This window comes from Aristolochia californica, unplaced genomic scaffold (genome assembly GCF_029961685.1).
Source record: "Aristolochia californica isolate CCGP_79_NKW_82.1479 unplaced genomic scaffold, dmAriCali1.0.hap1 SCAF_7, whole genome shotgun sequence".
In the NCBI taxonomy this organism is placed as follows: Eukaryota; Viridiplantae; Streptophyta; class Magnoliopsida; order Piperales; family Aristolochiaceae; genus Aristolochia; species Aristolochia californica.
Window position 1 is genome coordinate 4,254,300 of NW_027182268.1, and position 18,508 is coordinate 4,272,807.

Here is an 18,508-nt window from a genome sequence, read left to right on the forward strand (position 1 = left end):
AAAATCAGTAGAAATTATTTTCAAACATCACGTTATCTGTTTTGGGAGGTTAGTGGTGCTTTTGGTGGGTACTGGTTTGGGCTCTTCTTAAGAGAAGAATAAATAAGACTCTACTCATTGTTCATCTCATTTTGTACCCATTTTAGGTGACTGATGTTGGAATGATCTCATTCACTGTTGAAACACTGCCCCAGCTCATGATAGGTTCCACTCCCACTCTGCACCCAGATGATTGAATTTTCTCTGCTGATTGATAGGCTTTAATCTACCTCCCGATTAATGTATTTAACCGCAAATTATAACTAATTCAAATGTTTTTCAAATACAGTCGGATTATTTACCTGTAGTGTCTTTTTAGCTGTCATCTTCTACTTCTTTGCAGTTCCTGATTGTCTCATGCAAGGATCAGATCTGCTAATCGGCATCTTCATTTTATATTATTGGTAGCTTGATTCTTGACCGTGGTCATCAATGGACTTGAATCTTGACCTGAAGATCTCAAGCAAATGTACAATATCCAATAATGGGTTTTATATTATCTCTTGTCTTACCCTGTTTCAACCTCATTCCAGTTGTAACTGAAGCCACTTTTTTACATTTAGACCTCTAATCAGGGTCGACTGTGGGAATTCATTGAGAAGCGGAAGAGATGAGAGAGAAGTGCCTGTTACTCTGCGACTTCCGTCCTCATGATGGCTCCGAGAAGCGAAACGAGTAAATGAAGGAGTAAAGAAGCAATTAGTAATCCGGATGCCACGTGGCAAAGAGCATCTGAACAGGCTGGGATTTTCTGCTCGTTGAGGTGCGGCCATTAGCAGAAAAAGTGAAATCATCGTCGTTACTCGTTACTCGTTTTTTATAATTATTATTTTCACTCCAGTCGTCAGTCTTTCTCTCTTCAGTACACTTTAGCTCTTTCTTTTTATTTCCTTGTAGTTTTTTACTAGGGTTTTGCAGAGAAGAAGATTTGGATCGAGCTTCGAGCTGAGAGAGGGAAGGAGAATGCAGTTGCAGAGAGGAGGTTTGAGCTAGTGTTCTCGGGTGTGTGTGTGTGAATTTTTTGTTTTTTTATTTTTTTGGTTGTTACTGGTTACTGGTCGAAAATGGGGCTCTGCCATGGGAAGCCTTTGCCGAACCCTAACACCTCTGAGGCGGAGGAAGCCAATTGGGAGGAGAAGGAGAAGAAAAAGGAAACCGGGGAGCCTCCCCAAATGCAAATTCAGGTTCCCAATGCGGAGAACTCGAATGTGAAGGACGAGGAGATCGGAAAGAAGTCACCTTTCTTTCCGTTCTACAGCCCGAGCCCGGCGCACCACTTCTTTTCCAAGAAGTCCCCGTCGAATCACAGCTCGAATTCGACTCCCAGAAGGTTTTTTAAGAAGCCGTTCCCGCCGCCGTCGCCGGCGAAGCATATAAGAGCGGTGCTGGCGCGGCGGCATGGGTCGGTGAAGCCGAACGAGGCAGCCATTCCGGAGGGGAGTGAGGCGGAGGCTGTCACTGGGTTGGATAAGAGTTTTGGTTTTTCGAAGAATTTTGGGAACAAATACGAGATTGGAGAGGAGGTTGGGCGAGGACATTTTGGGTATACGTGCAAGGCTAAGTTTAAAAAAGGTGAGCTCAAGGGGCAGCAGGTTGCGGTGAAGGTCATCCCTAAAGCCAAGGTACTTCATTTTGCTTCCCGGGTCGTTTTCTTCTGGTTCTTACTTATTAATAAGTGAAAAAGTGAAGTTTGGATCTTACAAGTCTGATATCTTCACTGAGGTGTTGATTATTTTCTATCTACGCCATGACATCCGACTACTTGTTTTCTGGCGTCCATTTTTGGTTTTCAGGATGGTTTTCTGTGCTGTCTTGATTTTTATATTAGTCATTGATGAATTGAGTACGGTCGAGAGGGACATCAATTGGGCCTTAGTGAGTAATTAGTGATTGTAGTTCTTGTCATTCTGTGTTGTCGGTTCTGTTGATTTTAGCCTTCAAATATGGTTCTTTTCAAAGCAAACATTCTTCAAATCAGCCAGCTACCAACTCTCTGGGACTAAACAAACAATATCTAGTCGGCTACCAACTCTGGGACATCACCTAGCTTGAACATGCATAAGCCAGTTTTCTGAGCAACTGATTGTATGGAAAACAATTTTTAGTGTGATTTGATCATTTAACGTGTCTCGATGATTTCATAAAAGAGAATGCAAAGGATGGTCGGGCAATTATCTCTCTGGGCTAGAAATCACAGTTCTCATGTAAATGCTTTGAGATGAAATAATCAGGAGTGACAATATTGATGAGGCTTAGGCTTCTAATTGCGATATAGTTTTTGCATAATAATTTCTCATTAGTTTTTATTACAGGAGCCTATTTGAGCATGTGAAAGTTATTAAGCCTTCCGATTTTTCTGGGAAGATTTCTGTGTCCCTTTTTCTCTTGACTTATGTCATGTTTTCTGCTTTTGGCAGATGACTACAACTATTGCCATTGAGGACGTTAGAAGGGAGGTGAAAATATTGAGAGCATTGACTGGACATAACAATTTAGTGCAGTTTTATGATGCATACGAAGACCATGACAATGTGTACATAGTAATGGAGTAAGCCAGAAACGTTCTTGCTCCTGATTGTTGAATTTTTTATATAATTATGAAACAGTTGGCTCCTGGTTATTGAAGACTTTAATTATGACGTGGAGAAAATTAAAAATTTTAGAAGTAATGCAATTTAGATCTTGGTCTGGTGAGCAATTGAATGGGATGCCTCGGGTTCAAACTGCAGCATTAATTTCTATGTTCATTGTTCCTGTAGTTCTGTTTGGCAGTTTATGTGTAGTTATAGAAATCTTTCTGGGTTTCTTTTTAATGCATGTTATTGTTTAAAAAAAAGTTTAAATAGCTTCTTCCCCCTGCTTTAATGACATCCTTGTTTTTTATATATGTCTGAGATATTCTGTATTTGAAGTCCAGGTTAGACTTTCAAAACAATACAATTCATCGCATTTGACATTTATTTGCTGCTTTTTTCAGGTTATGTGAAGGAGGGGAACTTTTGGATAGGATACTTTCTTGGTACTAATTTGTTGATTATTTAATTTTACTTGTGGCATCTTTGCACTCCATGGATAATTGATACTTGTGGAGACTCATGAATCAATGGAGTATAGATATTTTTCAGAAGTCTTATTCCATGAACTGAAGAGACTCCTGACAACTGATGTCTGTAGTGCTTCATGCATATGTGACGAAATAATTCATTGTTCCTCTTGTAGTGGTGGAAAGTATTCAGAAGATGATGCCAGGGTTGTCATGATCCAGATATTAAATGTCGTTGCATTTTGTCATCTTCAAGGGGTTGTTCATAGAGATCTGAAACCAGAGGTTGATCTCTTGTCATATGTCGGCTACAGTTTACAACTAATTTCATTTACCCAACTGTATAAATCAAGCAGCAATCTGTGAGAAATACTTGGGCTAATTTATTTTTCTCCCTCTGTGGATCAGAATTTTCTTTTCATGTTAAAGGATGAAAATTCGCAAATGAAAGCGATAGATTTTGGGTTATCAGATTTTGTCAAGCCAGGTTTGTTCTGCTTAGCTGTCATATTGCTTCTTGGAAAGTGGTGTCACTTTGAGCTTCTGGTTTCTAAGATTGCAAATTGTTTTCCAGATGAAAGGCTAAATGACATAGTGGGAAGTGCATACTATGTAGCGCCTGAAGTTCTCCACAGGTCTTACAGCACGGAGGCTGATGTATGGAGCATTGGTGTGATTGCTTATATTCTTTTATGTGGAAGCCGTCCATTCTGGGCCAGGACAGAGTCTGGAATTTTTCGGGCAGTCCTTAAAGCTGATCCTAGTTTTGATGAGGTACCATGGCCTTCTCTTTCTGCTGAAGCCAAAGATTTTGTCAAACGATTACTAAATAAAGATCCACGAAAAAGAATGAGTGCTGCTCAGGCTCTGAGTGAGTGTCCGTTTACATTTATTTCCATTATTTTACTCGATATAATGAAATGCTTGTATTAACTAATTTATCTCTACAGGTCATCCCTGGATTAGAAATTACAATGATGTAAAAGTACCATTGGATATATTAATATTCAGGCTTATGAAGGCTTACATGCGCTCATCATCTCTGCGCAAGGCTGCATTGAGGGTGTGTATCTGGTGATATTTTCTGTCTTTGTGAACTGCCCTTTAATATTTTTGGTTTACTTGGACCTGTTTGTTTGTGTTTCTGCTGTTAATGTATATGTTCTACCCTTTCAGGCTTTGTCAAAGACATTGACTGCAGATGAGCTTTTCTACCTTAAAGAGCAGTTTGCTCTATTGGAGCCAAATAAAAATGAGTGCATCTCCCTGGAGAACATCAGAATGGTTAGCTTCTTTGTTCTTGTAACTGGTGACCTTTCTGGAGACGTATGGGATTATTGATGATTTGTGAAATATTATTTTGATTTGTGGGTGATGTGACTTTTGTTATTACATTGAACAGGCATTAATGAAAAATGCGACAGATGCAATGAAGGAATCTCGTGTTCCTGACTTTCTAGCATCAGTATGTATACATCCCTAGAGCTACTCATATATTCTTTAAGTTTAAGCTTGTTTGGTTTCTGTTCTTGATTAGAGAATGGAAAGGTATGTTTCTAACGTACTAATGTTGTTGCATCTTGTGGCAGCTGGGTCCTCTTCAATACAGAAAAATGGATTTTGAGGAATTCTGTGCTGCAGCACTCAGCGTGCTTCAGCTTGAAGGATCAGATAGGTGGGAGCAACATGCACGTTCTGCTTACGAGATATTTGAGAAGGATGGAAACAGAGCCATTGTAATTGAAGAACTTGCTTCCGTATGAATTTTCTCTCTTTCTCTCTTTGTATCGATTCAGGCCCTTGTATTTTTTTACTATCCTCTTTGCATACACATTCGTGGAGACGGAATTCATATTCTTTATTTTAGAATAATTTGCTGATAAAGCATTGTCGTTATGCACTTGAATTAGTCTTTGGATTTTTTATAAATATTTTCGTCTATATTCTTTATTCTGAATGAGATGGAAAATAATATTGCGGGAAGTACTTAAGATATTTAAAGTTACTACACGCCTATCATACATTTTCCTTTTAAACTACATTTTCTTCTTTCTTTCTTTTTTTATTTGATAATGACCTCGAAACTACAGTTGCCCAGAATTTTACATCAACCATCCATGTCACAGCCTAAACCTGATTCAGTCTTTCATTATTAGACATCTATTGTTTCTTCTCGACTGTACTGCCTTCTTGTTATGGGCATGACATAATCATCAGTAATGTATTCTGATTTTTGTCAATTGCTTTGTACTTAGAAGTACCTAATGATAATCAAAATTACGAAGAAAATAATGTTGGTTTGTCTGATTTATTTGGTCTTTGATGACAGGAACTTGGGCTAGGCCCATCTGTACCTGTTCATGTGGTCCTACATGATTGGATCAGACATACTGATGGGAAGCTAAGCTTCCTTGGCTTTGTGAAGTTATTACATGGTATATCAAGCCGTACCTTTGCAAAGGCTTAGTAGCTCTCTGGTGAACCAATGGAGGGATACGCTTCTAGGTTGCGGCATCAATTGTGCCGGTGCAGTGTATTCAAAACAGGCAGGAAGGAGGACACTTATTTTTCAGGTTTGCTTTCACAACCTTGTTTCAGGGTGCTTTGTTGTGGATTGCATCATGCCCACCACCCAATTAGAGTTTTCGGGTGTATAACCAGTCTCAGCCAACCTTCTGAGGGAAAAAACAAAAAAAAAAACAAAAAAGAGATGAGCCAGCCGGAGCAGTAATTGTGTAGTGACCAAAAAGGGTGAGGTTGTCTCACCTGGAGCGTCTATTTGTCTGTCCCATTCACCGTAATTTTTAAAGCCACAATAGCTGGTGTTGTTCTTGCCCACTGTAAAATGAAAGTGTTGTATGGTACTTACAGTCAAATATATATATTCGCGGCTCATTCCATTCTAATTTGTGTCTTGGACACTGAAACTCTTTGAGCAATTAACTTTTCGAAATGTTAAGGTAATGTATTGTCATTGTGTTAATTGCCCTCCTAATCTGTGGAGAAGTTAAAGAGTTTCGCTTCTTTTTTTGTTTTTCCGAGTTTTTTTAGGGCTATAGGAAAACTCTACTGTGGTGAGTTTTGAGTTTCTCTTGTTAAATAATTGCTTGAGGATGCAGCCAAATTGCAAACTTCTTTTGTTTAGTGTCTGTTGTTGTATTATTCTTAGTATCTTTTCATGTCTGCTAGGTTTTGGTTGGCAAAAATAGAAGCTGACAGGAGCAATGATGTCGTTCTTCAAGTCTTGGGTTAGCTTGATTTGGATGTTGTTGGTTCTTTAGATTACAATATGTTATCATAATAGAAGTCTTATGTTCTGCTTAGAATCCTGCTTTTCTTGGGACTTCCATCTTTAAATAATGAAGTTTCTATTTGATTATTACTGTAACATTTCTTGCCCAGAAGAAGTCCTAATCCAACTGCATTCTATCCTTCCTTGTTGGAGTCTAATATGCAATTGGCATCCTATCAATTCTCTTCTTTGTTTTTTTTTTTTTTTTGGTTGTCTTCCATGTCCATGTCTTTGTTTTCTTTTTGTTTTTTAAGTTGGCTCAAGGATGTCAGCTCTCTTATCCTATCACCTTCCAAATCACCTAGAGGTTCATTTCTCCTATGTTACCCAACTTTCAAGATGTTCTCTAGCCCTTCCAAACAAACTCTTATGACCCTTGTGTTAGGATAGACCAACAGAATTACAAAGAGGCTTGATGCAACTTTGCCTTGTTAGAAAATTATATAATTCACAATATTGAATGTAATAAACCCAAATAAATTTTGGTGTCAATGCATACATTTTGTTGACTCGTTCACCAATCATATAAATAATGAACAAATTATATAATACCTCAAAAAGACCAATGTTTTTATTCATGGTTTTCGAAAGAGATTCACCTTTATAATATATTAGATGTTGGTGATCCTTCCTTAAGATACAATAGATACGAATTCTTGAACAACATGAAGAACACCAAGATCATTTTCTTCCATATAAGTGATTTCTCTAAACTATGATTGAACACCAAGATCACTAAGTTAAGTGATTTTCCTTTGATCTACCGCTCTCCGCATGAAACTCTATTTATAGATTTTTCTACCCTAAGGATGAAAATCATCTTCAGACTAATTTGGCCATCTAGATGTGTATTCCCTTGATCTCAGTTCAAATCTGCCTTTTAGATATATAGCCATTCAATTTGAATTCAAATCTATAACTACATGATCTGGTCATTCAGTGATCATTCAGATCTATAACTGCTCGATCTATAACTACATGTTCTGACTTTTCAGATTTATAAGTGCACGATTTGATTATTTAGATCAATAACTGTTTGATTCGATGATTTAGATCTATAACCATGTGATCCGATGGTTCAAATCTATAACAGTTTTTATCCAACGGCTCTCATCCGCATCCATCCCAATGATCGGATCAATTCGATTGTTTTGAAAAAAAACTCATCTAGCCTACCTTACATGTCACACGTGTGACATGCAAGGCCCACAAACACACGTGTGTGCATGCCATGTTGTTGAATATATGAAAAAGAGAAAAATTTTACTAACATTATGTAATTTGAGTACATAAATTTCTATTTATATTAGAAGAAATAAGTAAACTCCAGTTACAATTAAATTACCCTTGTCCAAGTTACACCAAAAGTTAAACACTAAAAGATAAGTTTTAAAATAATTAAATAACTGAGCATAAATAGAAAACTAACATAACTAAAACACTTTTAACTGAGACTCTGCTGTGACTCCACCATTTTAATTTTGGCTCTATGAGAGTCTTATAAGACTCTTCCATACCTGCTCTTCAACACAGGTCACGCATGATATCATAAACACATGCATGCATGGGTATCTCACACATGTGATCAAAGATAAAAGGAGTGTCTTGGCCTATAACCGTCTTAAAAGTCCCATTACTCAAAACAATGTGGACTAAGATAAAAGAGAAAGGTACACGTGGCTGAGCCTCTCTTGTGTGCATGTATCCTTCAAATTTAAAAAAAAAAAAAAAGGTTTAACATTATCCACCATTTTTTAAATTTTAAAACTAACATATAATTTGATACGACAATCAGTACATTATAGCTTTCGATGACAGGAGTCTTTTAGACTTAAACTTCATCTAGTTGATATGTCGCCACCCACACCACTCTTTAGTGAATGAATCTCGAACTTAAACTTTATGTATAAGCATGTGAGTTCCATTGGGGTAGCGTGTTATGACTATGTGCAGGTATCTTGTCTTGTGAGTGTCTTTTAGAAAATAAACTTTAATTCTCTGTGTTGTAGTCTCACAATCACACCCACAATGGAGATATCTTTAAGGGTATACTGCAGCCCTATACTCTGCTATAATATGTGAGCTCAGGTGGCTTCTCAATAAGGGGGTAATTTAAGAAATTAAAATTGAAAAGTTCAGACGTGGCATTTGAGATAGCCCATGCAGCCTCCTTGATATCAAACTCAGTAGTTTAAAGTAAATTGACCAATGAACCCATAATTTCTAGCATCAATCACAACTTGCTTTCGGAAAAGCACAAATAGCTTCCCAAGTAGTCGTTGCCTTTGTCGTGGCAGCTACAAAAGGAAACTTTTCTTGTGATGGTGCATAGGACTGCAATAGGTTGAATTCAAAAACGCGTTTGATATAGCAGCTCCAAGGTCCTATGCACAGACAAAAGAACCGGCAAACGGAGAGCAATTTCTAGTACTTATGCCTTAAACATCTCCTGCCAACCCTCATGCAACATTTCCAGCAGTAACAACCAACACAGTCTCTAGCCGCCGAGTCTCCGCATCCTGGTGTGGAGCAGGGTAATAAAATGCTACGGTTGAGTCTTCTAGGATCCGATCGATGGCTAGGATATGCACGGCCTGTGTTGAAATTGTTTCTGCGGCTTAATGGTTCATGATTAAATGTAGAGACAGCTGTTGGGTACGTGGTAGAACCAGAGCCAATGTTGTAATTAGAGCTTGAGCACATCCCTCTATAACCAGTGAATGGAACAAAGTTACCAGAAGACTGCACCGCTATGTGTGAGTAAGTACTGCCAAGAGGGCCTCTTTCAAAGACTACCCTAGGGTCATGACTTTTCAGTCTCTTGTTAATGGTAGTCTGATGGGTATGCTTTTTCTGCTTGGAACCTGATGATGTCGGTTCATGCGTTTTTCTTTTTGCATCTCTACTCACATTTGCATTTCTAGGCACTGGAAAATCATCACAATCTGCTCTTTTACGTTTCCTTGGGGGGCATCTTTCTGGTTTTTTCTCCTTTGGAGGTGCCTTTGTGTGATGCAAATTTCTGTGGCAGTTGGGACCTGACCAGAAGCATGAAACAACATTCAGAATAATGAAACTATAACAGGACAACAAACTAGATGGGAGAGAGTAACATTTCCATCACACTAGTACAGAATTGATAATGCAATTGCATGTCCATCTATGTATAAGTTGTATATGAAAGCATAAATGAATATATCAGAGCATGGATTTAATAGGGCCACAATGACCTCTCCATATTTTGTTGCTAAGTTCCATAGTTTCTATAAAAAGTAAGCTTTCGATTGTCAGAAGGGAACCTGACCTCTACTGGCAGCTTGAGCCTTCTTGATTGCTCTAGTTAGTCTTGCCTCTCCTCCTCTTCTGTGTTTCTCAGCCAAGACCTTTTCTCTCTCAGCCTCATCATCCCATACCTGAAGTTCAACATACAATTTTCTTTATTTTTAAAAAAATTGTAGACGAACAAACATTTTTTTATGGGACAACTATGCCATAGAGGATAAACATATAAGAATGATGTGGAGGTGGTTAGGGGTACACTAATCGTTTGAAAAGTTTCCAATCAAGATCCCAAGGCTCTAAGAGGTTCCAATTACATCCATATTCTATCCAATACTGTAAAAATGGTAGGGAAATTTTGAGTTTTCTTACGTGCTTCTTGATAAATTACCCAAAGACTCCCAAGACAATAAATGGCATAAAAGAACAGTTCTCTTCAAACTGACCTAGTCAGTGACCCGGTCAGTTTGAACCTGGGTTTGCAGCCGATTGACCCAGATGATGTCAATATGATGTTCATTAAAAAAAAAAAAAGACGGAAGAAGTCTCCCTTGATCTGAAAAAAGACATCAACCATCCTTCCCCTGGTGAGGTCCTGCAACCATCCACCTTCCATCATCATCCTACAGATCTACACACCAGAGAAGAGGGTGGGGGCTCTTCTCCTAGAGGGGCAGATTTCTGCAACAAAGGAGGTATCCCCAAGGAGGCCTCCACTCCCTTTTTCTGGTGCCAGTAGAAGAGGAGCGCCCACCAATATCAGAAGAGAAGGAAAGGGGGTGGTCTAGTTGGACATGCCAACTCCGCCCAGTAACTAGTCAAATTGGTAAACCTGACCAAGTCAGCCGGGTTTTGACTCTCCTTTGGGTCTTACATATATAACCCAACTCAACTGACTGGCTCAATCAGGGTCTTATAATACCAGACTACACACTACCCTACAAAGCCTAGTTAGACTGAAAATGAAGACCTCTTACTATAAAACCCTACATGTGGAGCCAAAGACCAATCCACAAGATATATACATTTAAAAGAGGAGACATCTGGGCAATCTCTTATTATTAACCTATGATTACAAAAAGGAAGAAAATTCCTAGAGCCGATTGTCTTGCTCTGTTTGTCACTACTTTATATAACTGGGAGTTCTCTCTAAATAAAGAAGCCAATGAGATCAACTATAAAAAAGCCATCTTCTCCTTAGAGCATGAATAAGATTAAGAGCAGAGAGCGAATGGAGACATTTTTCTCTAAATGTCTGAAAGGTTTGAAGTCCGGTAGTAGCTATTTCTCTGGGGTAGTGAGCAGACAAGAGGAACTACTCACATATCCATACAAACAACTTTTAATCTCTCAACCAGAGTGATTTTAATTCTTAACAGAATAAATGTCATTGGCGGTGATCCATGATGACACGTTCTATCTGGCGAAATTGCTTGACATGAAAGTACCATAGTTACACTTCCAACTTCAGATTTCTTCTCATCATATGTCAAATGAAGTTATCTTAGTTCATTTAAATAGAAGAAAAAAAAGACTAAATGGAACTCATTTAAATAAATATTTTAAATCCTATTAAGGATTTTAACATGGTTAATATTTTCTTATTTTCTACTTTTGCCACAATTCTCAGACCAAAGGCGATCATAGGTTGTCATGAAACTTCTATTGATACAGTTCAAGTTGTCATTGGAAAAGATGAATTCCAGTAGCTTGAGATTATCTTTCCTAATTTGTTAAATGGCTCAGGCAATAGTTTTCAACTTAGTTTCACTTTGAGTATCTTTTTATTTTTCTTGGTTGTCCAAATTAATGATGAAATATATAACCAGTCCATGTAAAATTGCAGATTATAGAACAGATAGATATTTTTACCTGTCGCAAAGTTTTTAACCTGTAAAGATTGCGGCCTTTCACAAGCAAAGGAAATAATGGTGGCAAGGTCTTCAGCCCTTTGCTCCACAGAACTTCAACCTTTCTCAACCAAATCGCATTAACAAATAATCACTATAGAATAGGGTTTACAGAGGATAAATCTTTAACATTTGAATCAGTCTTACGGTAAAAGTGTGTTGCTGCTTGGCTGCACCATAACTCTCTTTGACTACTCTTCCAGCAATGGTTCGCTTCCCTATGAGATTCCCACCTTTTCTAGCAAGATCATACCTATTTGAAACAGTGAATGAGTAATATCACCATTTAAAATGGGAAATCTTAATATTTCACATAGATATTCAAACAAAGTCTCTGAAAAGTGTATTTACTTCTGGTAAACCCTCTGTCTGAACAGAACAATATCACCTCTGCAAACGTCACCTGCAATGGGTTCTGGATTTACTATCTAAATATGCTAAAGTAAAGACCCGTATGAATGTTCAATGGATCCATTCCACCTGTACAGTTGATCATAAAGGATGACCTTGGATACAATTTTTCCCCTCTGCCATCCTTTATCCTAAAAGATGAAAAAAAGACATCCGTAAGCCAGCTAGTGGACAATTGAGACTAAAAGTGAAAATGTATGCCTTCTCCTAAAGCTTAAAATGTAATTCACAACATTACATGAAATCTGGGATGGAGACGCAATCTACAGTAATCAGGTCAACAACCTGGCTATTTCTGTTGAAGTGCAAATGATAACAATACAATGAAAGAGGATATCCTTTAATATTTTTTGAGTGGAAGTGCTAAAAAACAAGAACAGGGGTATTTTGGTCATTTTACCTTATCGTTATTTATATTTCTTTATGTAATCTTGTTCTACATGTCAAACTATGTCTATGGACCAAATTTCATGTAAAGAGGACACGTAGAATAGGAGATATAGAGAATTAGGGTTTTCACTTAAATTAGGGGCAATGTTGTAAATTGGACTCAACCCTAAGTTATAAATAGAGGCTGGGGGACATGCAGGTCCCCCATCTCAGTCTATTTCTCAATTTTTTTCTTCTCCACTTTCTCTCCCTCTCATTCTCTCTCTTCAACCTTTTTTCTTCTTACTTTTTTCATGGTATCAGAGCATACAGTAAGAACAACATCACCCCAATAAGATTTAGGTACATTCATGTGAATCAGCATAATGCGAGCTACCTCAAGTAAATGATGATTTTTGCACTCAAAAATTCTATTTTTTTGTGGAGTAAACACACAAGAAGTTTGATGAATGATTCCTTCTGACTAACAGAAAGAATCAAATTTACGATTCATAAACTCAAGACCATTGTCTGTATGTATGGATAAAAGTTGCAAACTGATTTCTTATTTCATTAAAAAATAGTTGAAACACATCAAAATAAACTTATAAATGATCAACTTATAATCTAAAATAAATGGGTCACCAGACCAACTACTTAGGTTCAAATGCAAAGACAACAAAGTGAACAGAGCAAATGGTACTAATGAGCATATGAGAACCCACATATGAGATAACCACAATACATTAAACAGAATGGAACAAAAAGGATAAGATTCTTCAAGCATCTCAGGTCCCAACGATGACATAGCACTTTTTTTTGTCTAGGTGGCCAAATAAATGAGCTCAGGTCACTTGATCATTCAAGTGCTTGGGAGAACAGCTGTTAACTGGTGCACCCCATATGAGTGGCTCCAATTAATATGTAGAATATTCATATTAGTCGTGAAATTTCAACAGGATCGGTGTAACAGATAACTTGATCTACTCGTACACAACATAAGTAACAGAAAATGACTGACCGCCAGTGCTCCTGGATTCTTTGTATACAGGTCTCTTTAGTCCCTGTTATTCTGAGACCATGCTTCCGCAGATATGCTTTGCACTCTTCCAATTTTAGTGCATGAAGATCTCTCCCTCCTACGCAGAGACAACAATATCACATACATGTAATAATGAAACCAACTACCCTTTCGATATCACTTCCATAGAAGTCCCAATACCACACTAACTATTCTACAAGTTTAAAGCCATCATGTGGTCAAATAACAAGAAACTAAACAAGCAGTATAACACTGATATGAAATCCAAGTGTGACTCATCTAAAACAAATGGAAAAATCATCCGGACTACTTTTATCAAGATAGTCACATAAAAATTAGCAAAAAATAAAGCCAAAAAACAAGAACAAATTTGATAAAGGACTGGCTTCGATTGCAGGGCTTACCTGCTAAGTCCTCTCTTGCAGGGCTCGCCACTCACTATCTTTCCTGACTCACACAGCCCGCGAGCATTGCAGACAGATAAAAAGACGAGTGAAGGTTTCTGTTGAAAGGGACTTCAGAAGCATTTAATTCCACCTAGTTAATTGGCAGGGTCAATCAATCGAAGAGGAGAGGCAGTCTGGTAGTGAGAAGAATCAGAGAATTTAATGAAGCTTTCATGATGAAGTGGATCTGGAAATTTGCTAGGATGGATGACTCAATTAGGAGGAGAATCATGTCAGTGAAGCTTGGTCTGGCTGATGAGGTTTGATGGCTTGATGGGGTCCCTAACAGGAATCTCTTTCCTATTTGGTGTAAAATTGTAGTCCTTGCTAGTAAAATGTGAAGCCAAAATAAATTGCATGAGTGCAATGGGAGAGCAACCAAGTTCTGGACTGATCTATGGCTTGCAAATCATTGGCTCCGCCAAGAGTTTGGAAGGCCTTATAACATCTCTAGCCAGCCTAACCAGCTAGTCTGCAAGGCTGCTGATCTTCAGAGCAGGGGCTGAAGGGGGAAGTTGTCTGGAATATTCAGCTTAGAAGGAACCTTAAGGATGAGGAATTAACAGACCTCAGTGTGATGCTAACTCAACTTGGCAATTAGCCTTTTGGACCATCAGATATTGACACCTTAATCTGGACTCCTACTGCATTGGGATCTTGTGAAATCAGGGGTGTAATGATCTAATCAATTGCAACAGATCCCAATCACCTGGCTTTCAAGGCATGGAGTCTCGAGGGGCCCATAAAGTAAAAAATTTCGTCTGAAGTGCTGCAAGAGGCAGCATCCTCTCATATGACAATCTAATTCGAAGGGAAGCCACTGTTGCCTTGCCCTACCATCCTGAAATCTGGGCTCACTTCCTTACCAAATTTAACTTGCAAGGTCCCTTTCCCTGCACCTTTGATGACTTTATCTAGCAAATTATCTCTTGCAAGATGGGCCCCTCGGGCAAGTTGTTGTGGAAGACTTGCCTTGCATGCATTCCTTGGAGTATCTGAGATGAAAGAAACATCAGACACTTCAACAGCAAGTCCTCCCCTTCTCCAAAGCTGATCAATAACATTACTAATCAAGTGGCAGCCTGGGTTTGCTACTAGCCTGAGTTTGAGGATATTCTAGGTGGTTTAATACACAACAGTTGACTGCTGGTTGCCAGCATATTGACTACTTTTGTGACTCGGGTAATTGAGTGGATGCCTCAATTGGGGCACATTAAGCTCAGCTTTGATGGGTGTTCCAGGGGTATCCTCTTGGCCATTCTGATTCAAACCATTCTAACCCAAACTCTGCAAGAACAATGCTTTTTTGTGGGGGTTAAAACTGACCAGGAGCACTTCTCAGCACCTTTGGAGGTAGAAAGCGACTCCACTTCAGTAATTAGGTGGTGAAAGAAGTTTAAGAAGCCCCCCTGGAGCCATTGGAAGTATTTTATAAGGTTTGTAGCCTTGGTCATAATGCTGTTTGTAAATGATCCTATGCTAGTAGGTGCAGTAACAGGCTTGCTGATAAGTAGGCTAAGGAAGGGGTTGATCTTCAATCCCCCATTGTTCAGATCTACCCTCCTTAGTCCGCTGCTGTGATTTGGCTTTTGGCCTCAATGATCACCTTCTTTTCAACAACACACACACACACAAAAAAAAGGCTTCCATTGCATCTACTTTTTACATTAGTTTCTTATATAGAGAAACATTGCAACTGCTGAGCTTATTATGCTCTTGATTAGTTCTGCTTTTGTAATCATGGCTTTTCAATTTAAGTGAAATTGTATAAGAAAACATCTTCTGTCCAGGCCAGCAAAAAATGCTCTACATTTAAGTTCATCATATCTTAGAAAAAATGCAGTGAAAGAAATCTAACTCAACATGATTCTGAGAATATTTATTAAAAAAAATTCAACCGATGAAAATAATATATAAATCGAGTTTACTAATCTTCTTGAAAATGACATACTTCGAATATTCATGGCTTTACTAGAGTATTATTTTGGTGTAGCCCACATAACTTAAAAAAGGCAAATGATCTATGGATACCACATCTTGCTCTCAGTAATACTATCAGCTATCAATTATCAACTTATGACCTCCTTAGAAGTACTTGAGATGGTATAAGAAGATAACTCATGCAATAGAACTTCGACAGTGCTTCTGACTCCCACATTATGGCTACCTTTCATTTTTATATTTTCTGAACAGAATGAATACATTCTAAGGCTCAAAGAAAATGGAAGTGAGGACTTCTTTATCGACTAACAGCTACCTCTCCAAGCCTATTGTAGTCATAGGCTTCATCCTCCCTTTGTGGATCATTTTTTGCTTCATCTACTTTGTCTTTTACAAGCATGTGCCTCCTCTTTTGTCAAGAAAGCCCATCATATCTCCTTTTCCTATTTTTGGTTTTATCAACTATAATTTCTTCCTGGCACCACCATTTGATTGCTAGTCTAACTAATTGCCTCCAGCAACCCATGGTCCTGAGTAAACTTATAGAAGGTTTAAAATAATAAATGAGCAACAACAGAAACTGTCGATAAATATTCAAAGTACAAGAACAAACTGTCCAGAGTTTTATTCGGTAAAAGTGCCATGTCCTCAACTTATCACACTGCAAAAGCACAACAATTGACAGGAGTGAAGTCAATAGTAAAAGGTAAAGAGTTGTGACTATAGAAACTTCGGAAGTGCTTGGCTTCAATTTTTAACAAAAAATCTCTTAATTCAACCAAAAATATTCTCAAGGTAGATAATAACAGTAGCAAAAAAATGTTTCCTGTTCTAACCAAAATGAGGCAATCATCGTGAGGCATACTGCAACAGCTGCCCACATTCATAAGTTAAAGGAAATATATGGCAAGACATCATAGGCGCCTTTCCTATCTCACAATAACACAAGAGCCATAAACGAAAATCCGCAATATGAGACCAAAAAAAAGTGAAACAACCGGAAAAGAAAAAATAAAACTACCTGCAAAAAAAAAAAAAACAATCAGACAGAAAGCTCCAAGAAACAGGAGATGTTTTTTTTTCCAAGGAAATGAATGTTGGATTCTGGCTCTTTAGATAAAACTCAAGAACAAATAAACTTGGATCAAATTGTCATATATTTCATAGCAAAACGTTGCAATACTTGCTCATTAACTTCCATACTTCTACAAAAGAGTGATAAAACACAAAGACAACGAACTCAAAGGAGTCGATGGGAGAAACCACTAAATTTATGCAGCCAAAGAGAGGTCACCGCTATTGAAGAATAACTAGAGGGGAAAAAAATGCAGCTCCAAGTGAGACAAGTAACAGAGAAATCACCCTTTAGCAGTGCGACGACTTTATCGCAATAAGCTTCATCATCCCCTGACAAGTCATCCGAGTCATCTTCGACTGCCTCCTGATCGATATCCTCGCCGCTCAATTCACTTCCATCGTCGCTGTCACATTCTTGATCGATTTCTTCGTCGCTCAATTCACTCCCATCGTCGCTAATACACCAAATTTGAGAAGTAAACTTGAGAAAAGAAGAAAGGACGATACATTTGATGGACCAAATTTCATAACAGCGAGGTACCTGGGCGAAGAGCAATTCACATCATCATCGTCGTCGTCATCACTTTCTTCTGATTCAGAAGAAGAAGAGGAGATGCAGACGTACTGTTGATCTCGTTTGGTCATGAGAACCGGGCAAGGAAAACAAACAACTCTAGCAGGCGATGGAATATTATACTTGGTCTCCTATCAAGATCACATATAAATGAAAATCAGCATAAGTTAAAACCCTGTGAATCGACTAATCAATCAATCGATCATTGGGTCACTCTCGTGTAGGGTGCACTTGATGCACCACTTGGAAGGGAGCGAAAGCCCCCATACCCTTTGTTTAAGGCTTTCATCAACAACAGGATTGGTGTCATTGCCCATGTCATTGACAATTAGGAGGGTAGTAGCTCATTCCCAGTCGATAAAAAAATGGAAAGGGGCAGTGACGCCCCCACCCCATGGGGACACTTCTCTTTGATTATTTATAACAAGCGAAGAGGGATCTCCTGTAGACTCCGCCATTAGGTGATGGTGGAGAATCCCTTTCATATAGAAGAAAATGCAAAAGGGGCTCCTACCCTATCCTCTATCATGCGGAACCATATAGAGAAGAAAACTTCCCTTAATTTGTTCTTCATTTGGAGTGAAGATATTGTGTTAAAAAACGTTTATGTCTCTTCAAGTTCTCATCCTGTATCTTGGAATGATCAATCATTCTATTTCAATTGATTGATCAATTGAAATAGTTGATCTATTGGATTGCTCATGCCTAACTCTCCTCGAAGCTTAGAGAAATGGTCATATCCTAATGGTTTTGTAAAGATATCAGCTAATTGATTTTCGGTGGGAACAAACTCAATTTTATAACCTTGGTTTGAACCAACTCTCTAATGAAGTGTGTCTAATCTTTATGTGTTTTGACCGAGAATGGTGAACCAAATTCTTACTTATGCTTATGGCGCTCATATTGTCACAATGGACTGAAATTTTTTTTTGTTTTATGTCATAGTCATCTAGTTGTTATTTCATCCAAAGAAGTAGAGCACAACAACTTTCACATGTGATATATTCAGTTCAGGTGGTGGATAGTCCAACTGAATGTTGTTTCTTGGAAAACCAAGAAACAAACATATTTCCAAGTAATTAGCA

The 18,508-nt window shown here is 38.2% G+C and overlaps 2 protein-coding genes across 6 annotated transcripts; one reads left to right on the top strand and one right to left on the bottom strand.

Moving 5' to 3' along the window:
- The first annotated feature begins 567 nt into the window (after positions 1 to 567).
- On the top strand, positions 568 to 6,418 carry LOC137935967 (CDPK-related kinase 5-like). 5 transcript variants are annotated; one of them, XM_068780421.1, is made up of 11 exons: positions 568 to 802; positions 937 to 1,661; positions 2,457 to 2,587; positions 3,017 to 3,058; positions 3,259 to 3,367; positions 3,491 to 3,953; positions 4,033 to 4,145; positions 4,259 to 4,366; positions 4,485 to 4,547; positions 4,672 to 4,839; positions 5,412 to 6,047. In XM_068780421.1, the coding sequence occupies exons 2-11, from the start codon at positions 1,104 to 1,106 to the stop codon at positions 5,547 to 5,549; spliced, it is 1,893 nt and encodes a 630-aa protein (XP_068636522.1). In that variant the 5' UTR covers positions 568 to 802; positions 937 to 1,103; the 3' UTR covers positions 5,550 to 6,047. The 5 variants fall into 5 exon arrangements, 4 of the variants coding, with proteins under 4 accessions (XP_068636522.1, XP_068636523.1, XP_068636524.1 ...); XM_068780422.1 differs by having other exon boundaries at positions 948 to 1,661; XM_068780423.1 differs by having other exon boundaries at positions 958 to 1,661.
- Positions 6,419 to 8,530: 2,112 nt separating this feature from the next.
- On the bottom strand, positions 8,531 to 17,766 carry LOC137936866 (zinc finger CCCH domain-containing protein 62-like). The gene is made up of 9 exons (XM_068781799.1): positions 17,391 to 17,766; positions 17,135 to 17,304; positions 13,365 to 13,482; positions 12,044 to 12,105; positions 11,915 to 11,966; positions 11,711 to 11,816; positions 11,526 to 11,624; positions 9,679 to 9,787; positions 8,531 to 9,412 (listed from the first exon to the last, which is right to left on the bottom strand). Exons 1-9 carry the CDS (start codon positions 17,492 to 17,494, stop codon positions 8,799 to 8,801), a joined length of 1,434 nt encoding a protein of 477 aa, XP_068637900.1. The 5' UTR covers positions 17,495 to 17,766; the 3' UTR covers positions 8,531 to 8,798.
- Between the last annotated feature and the right edge of the window lie 742 nt (positions 17,767 to 18,508).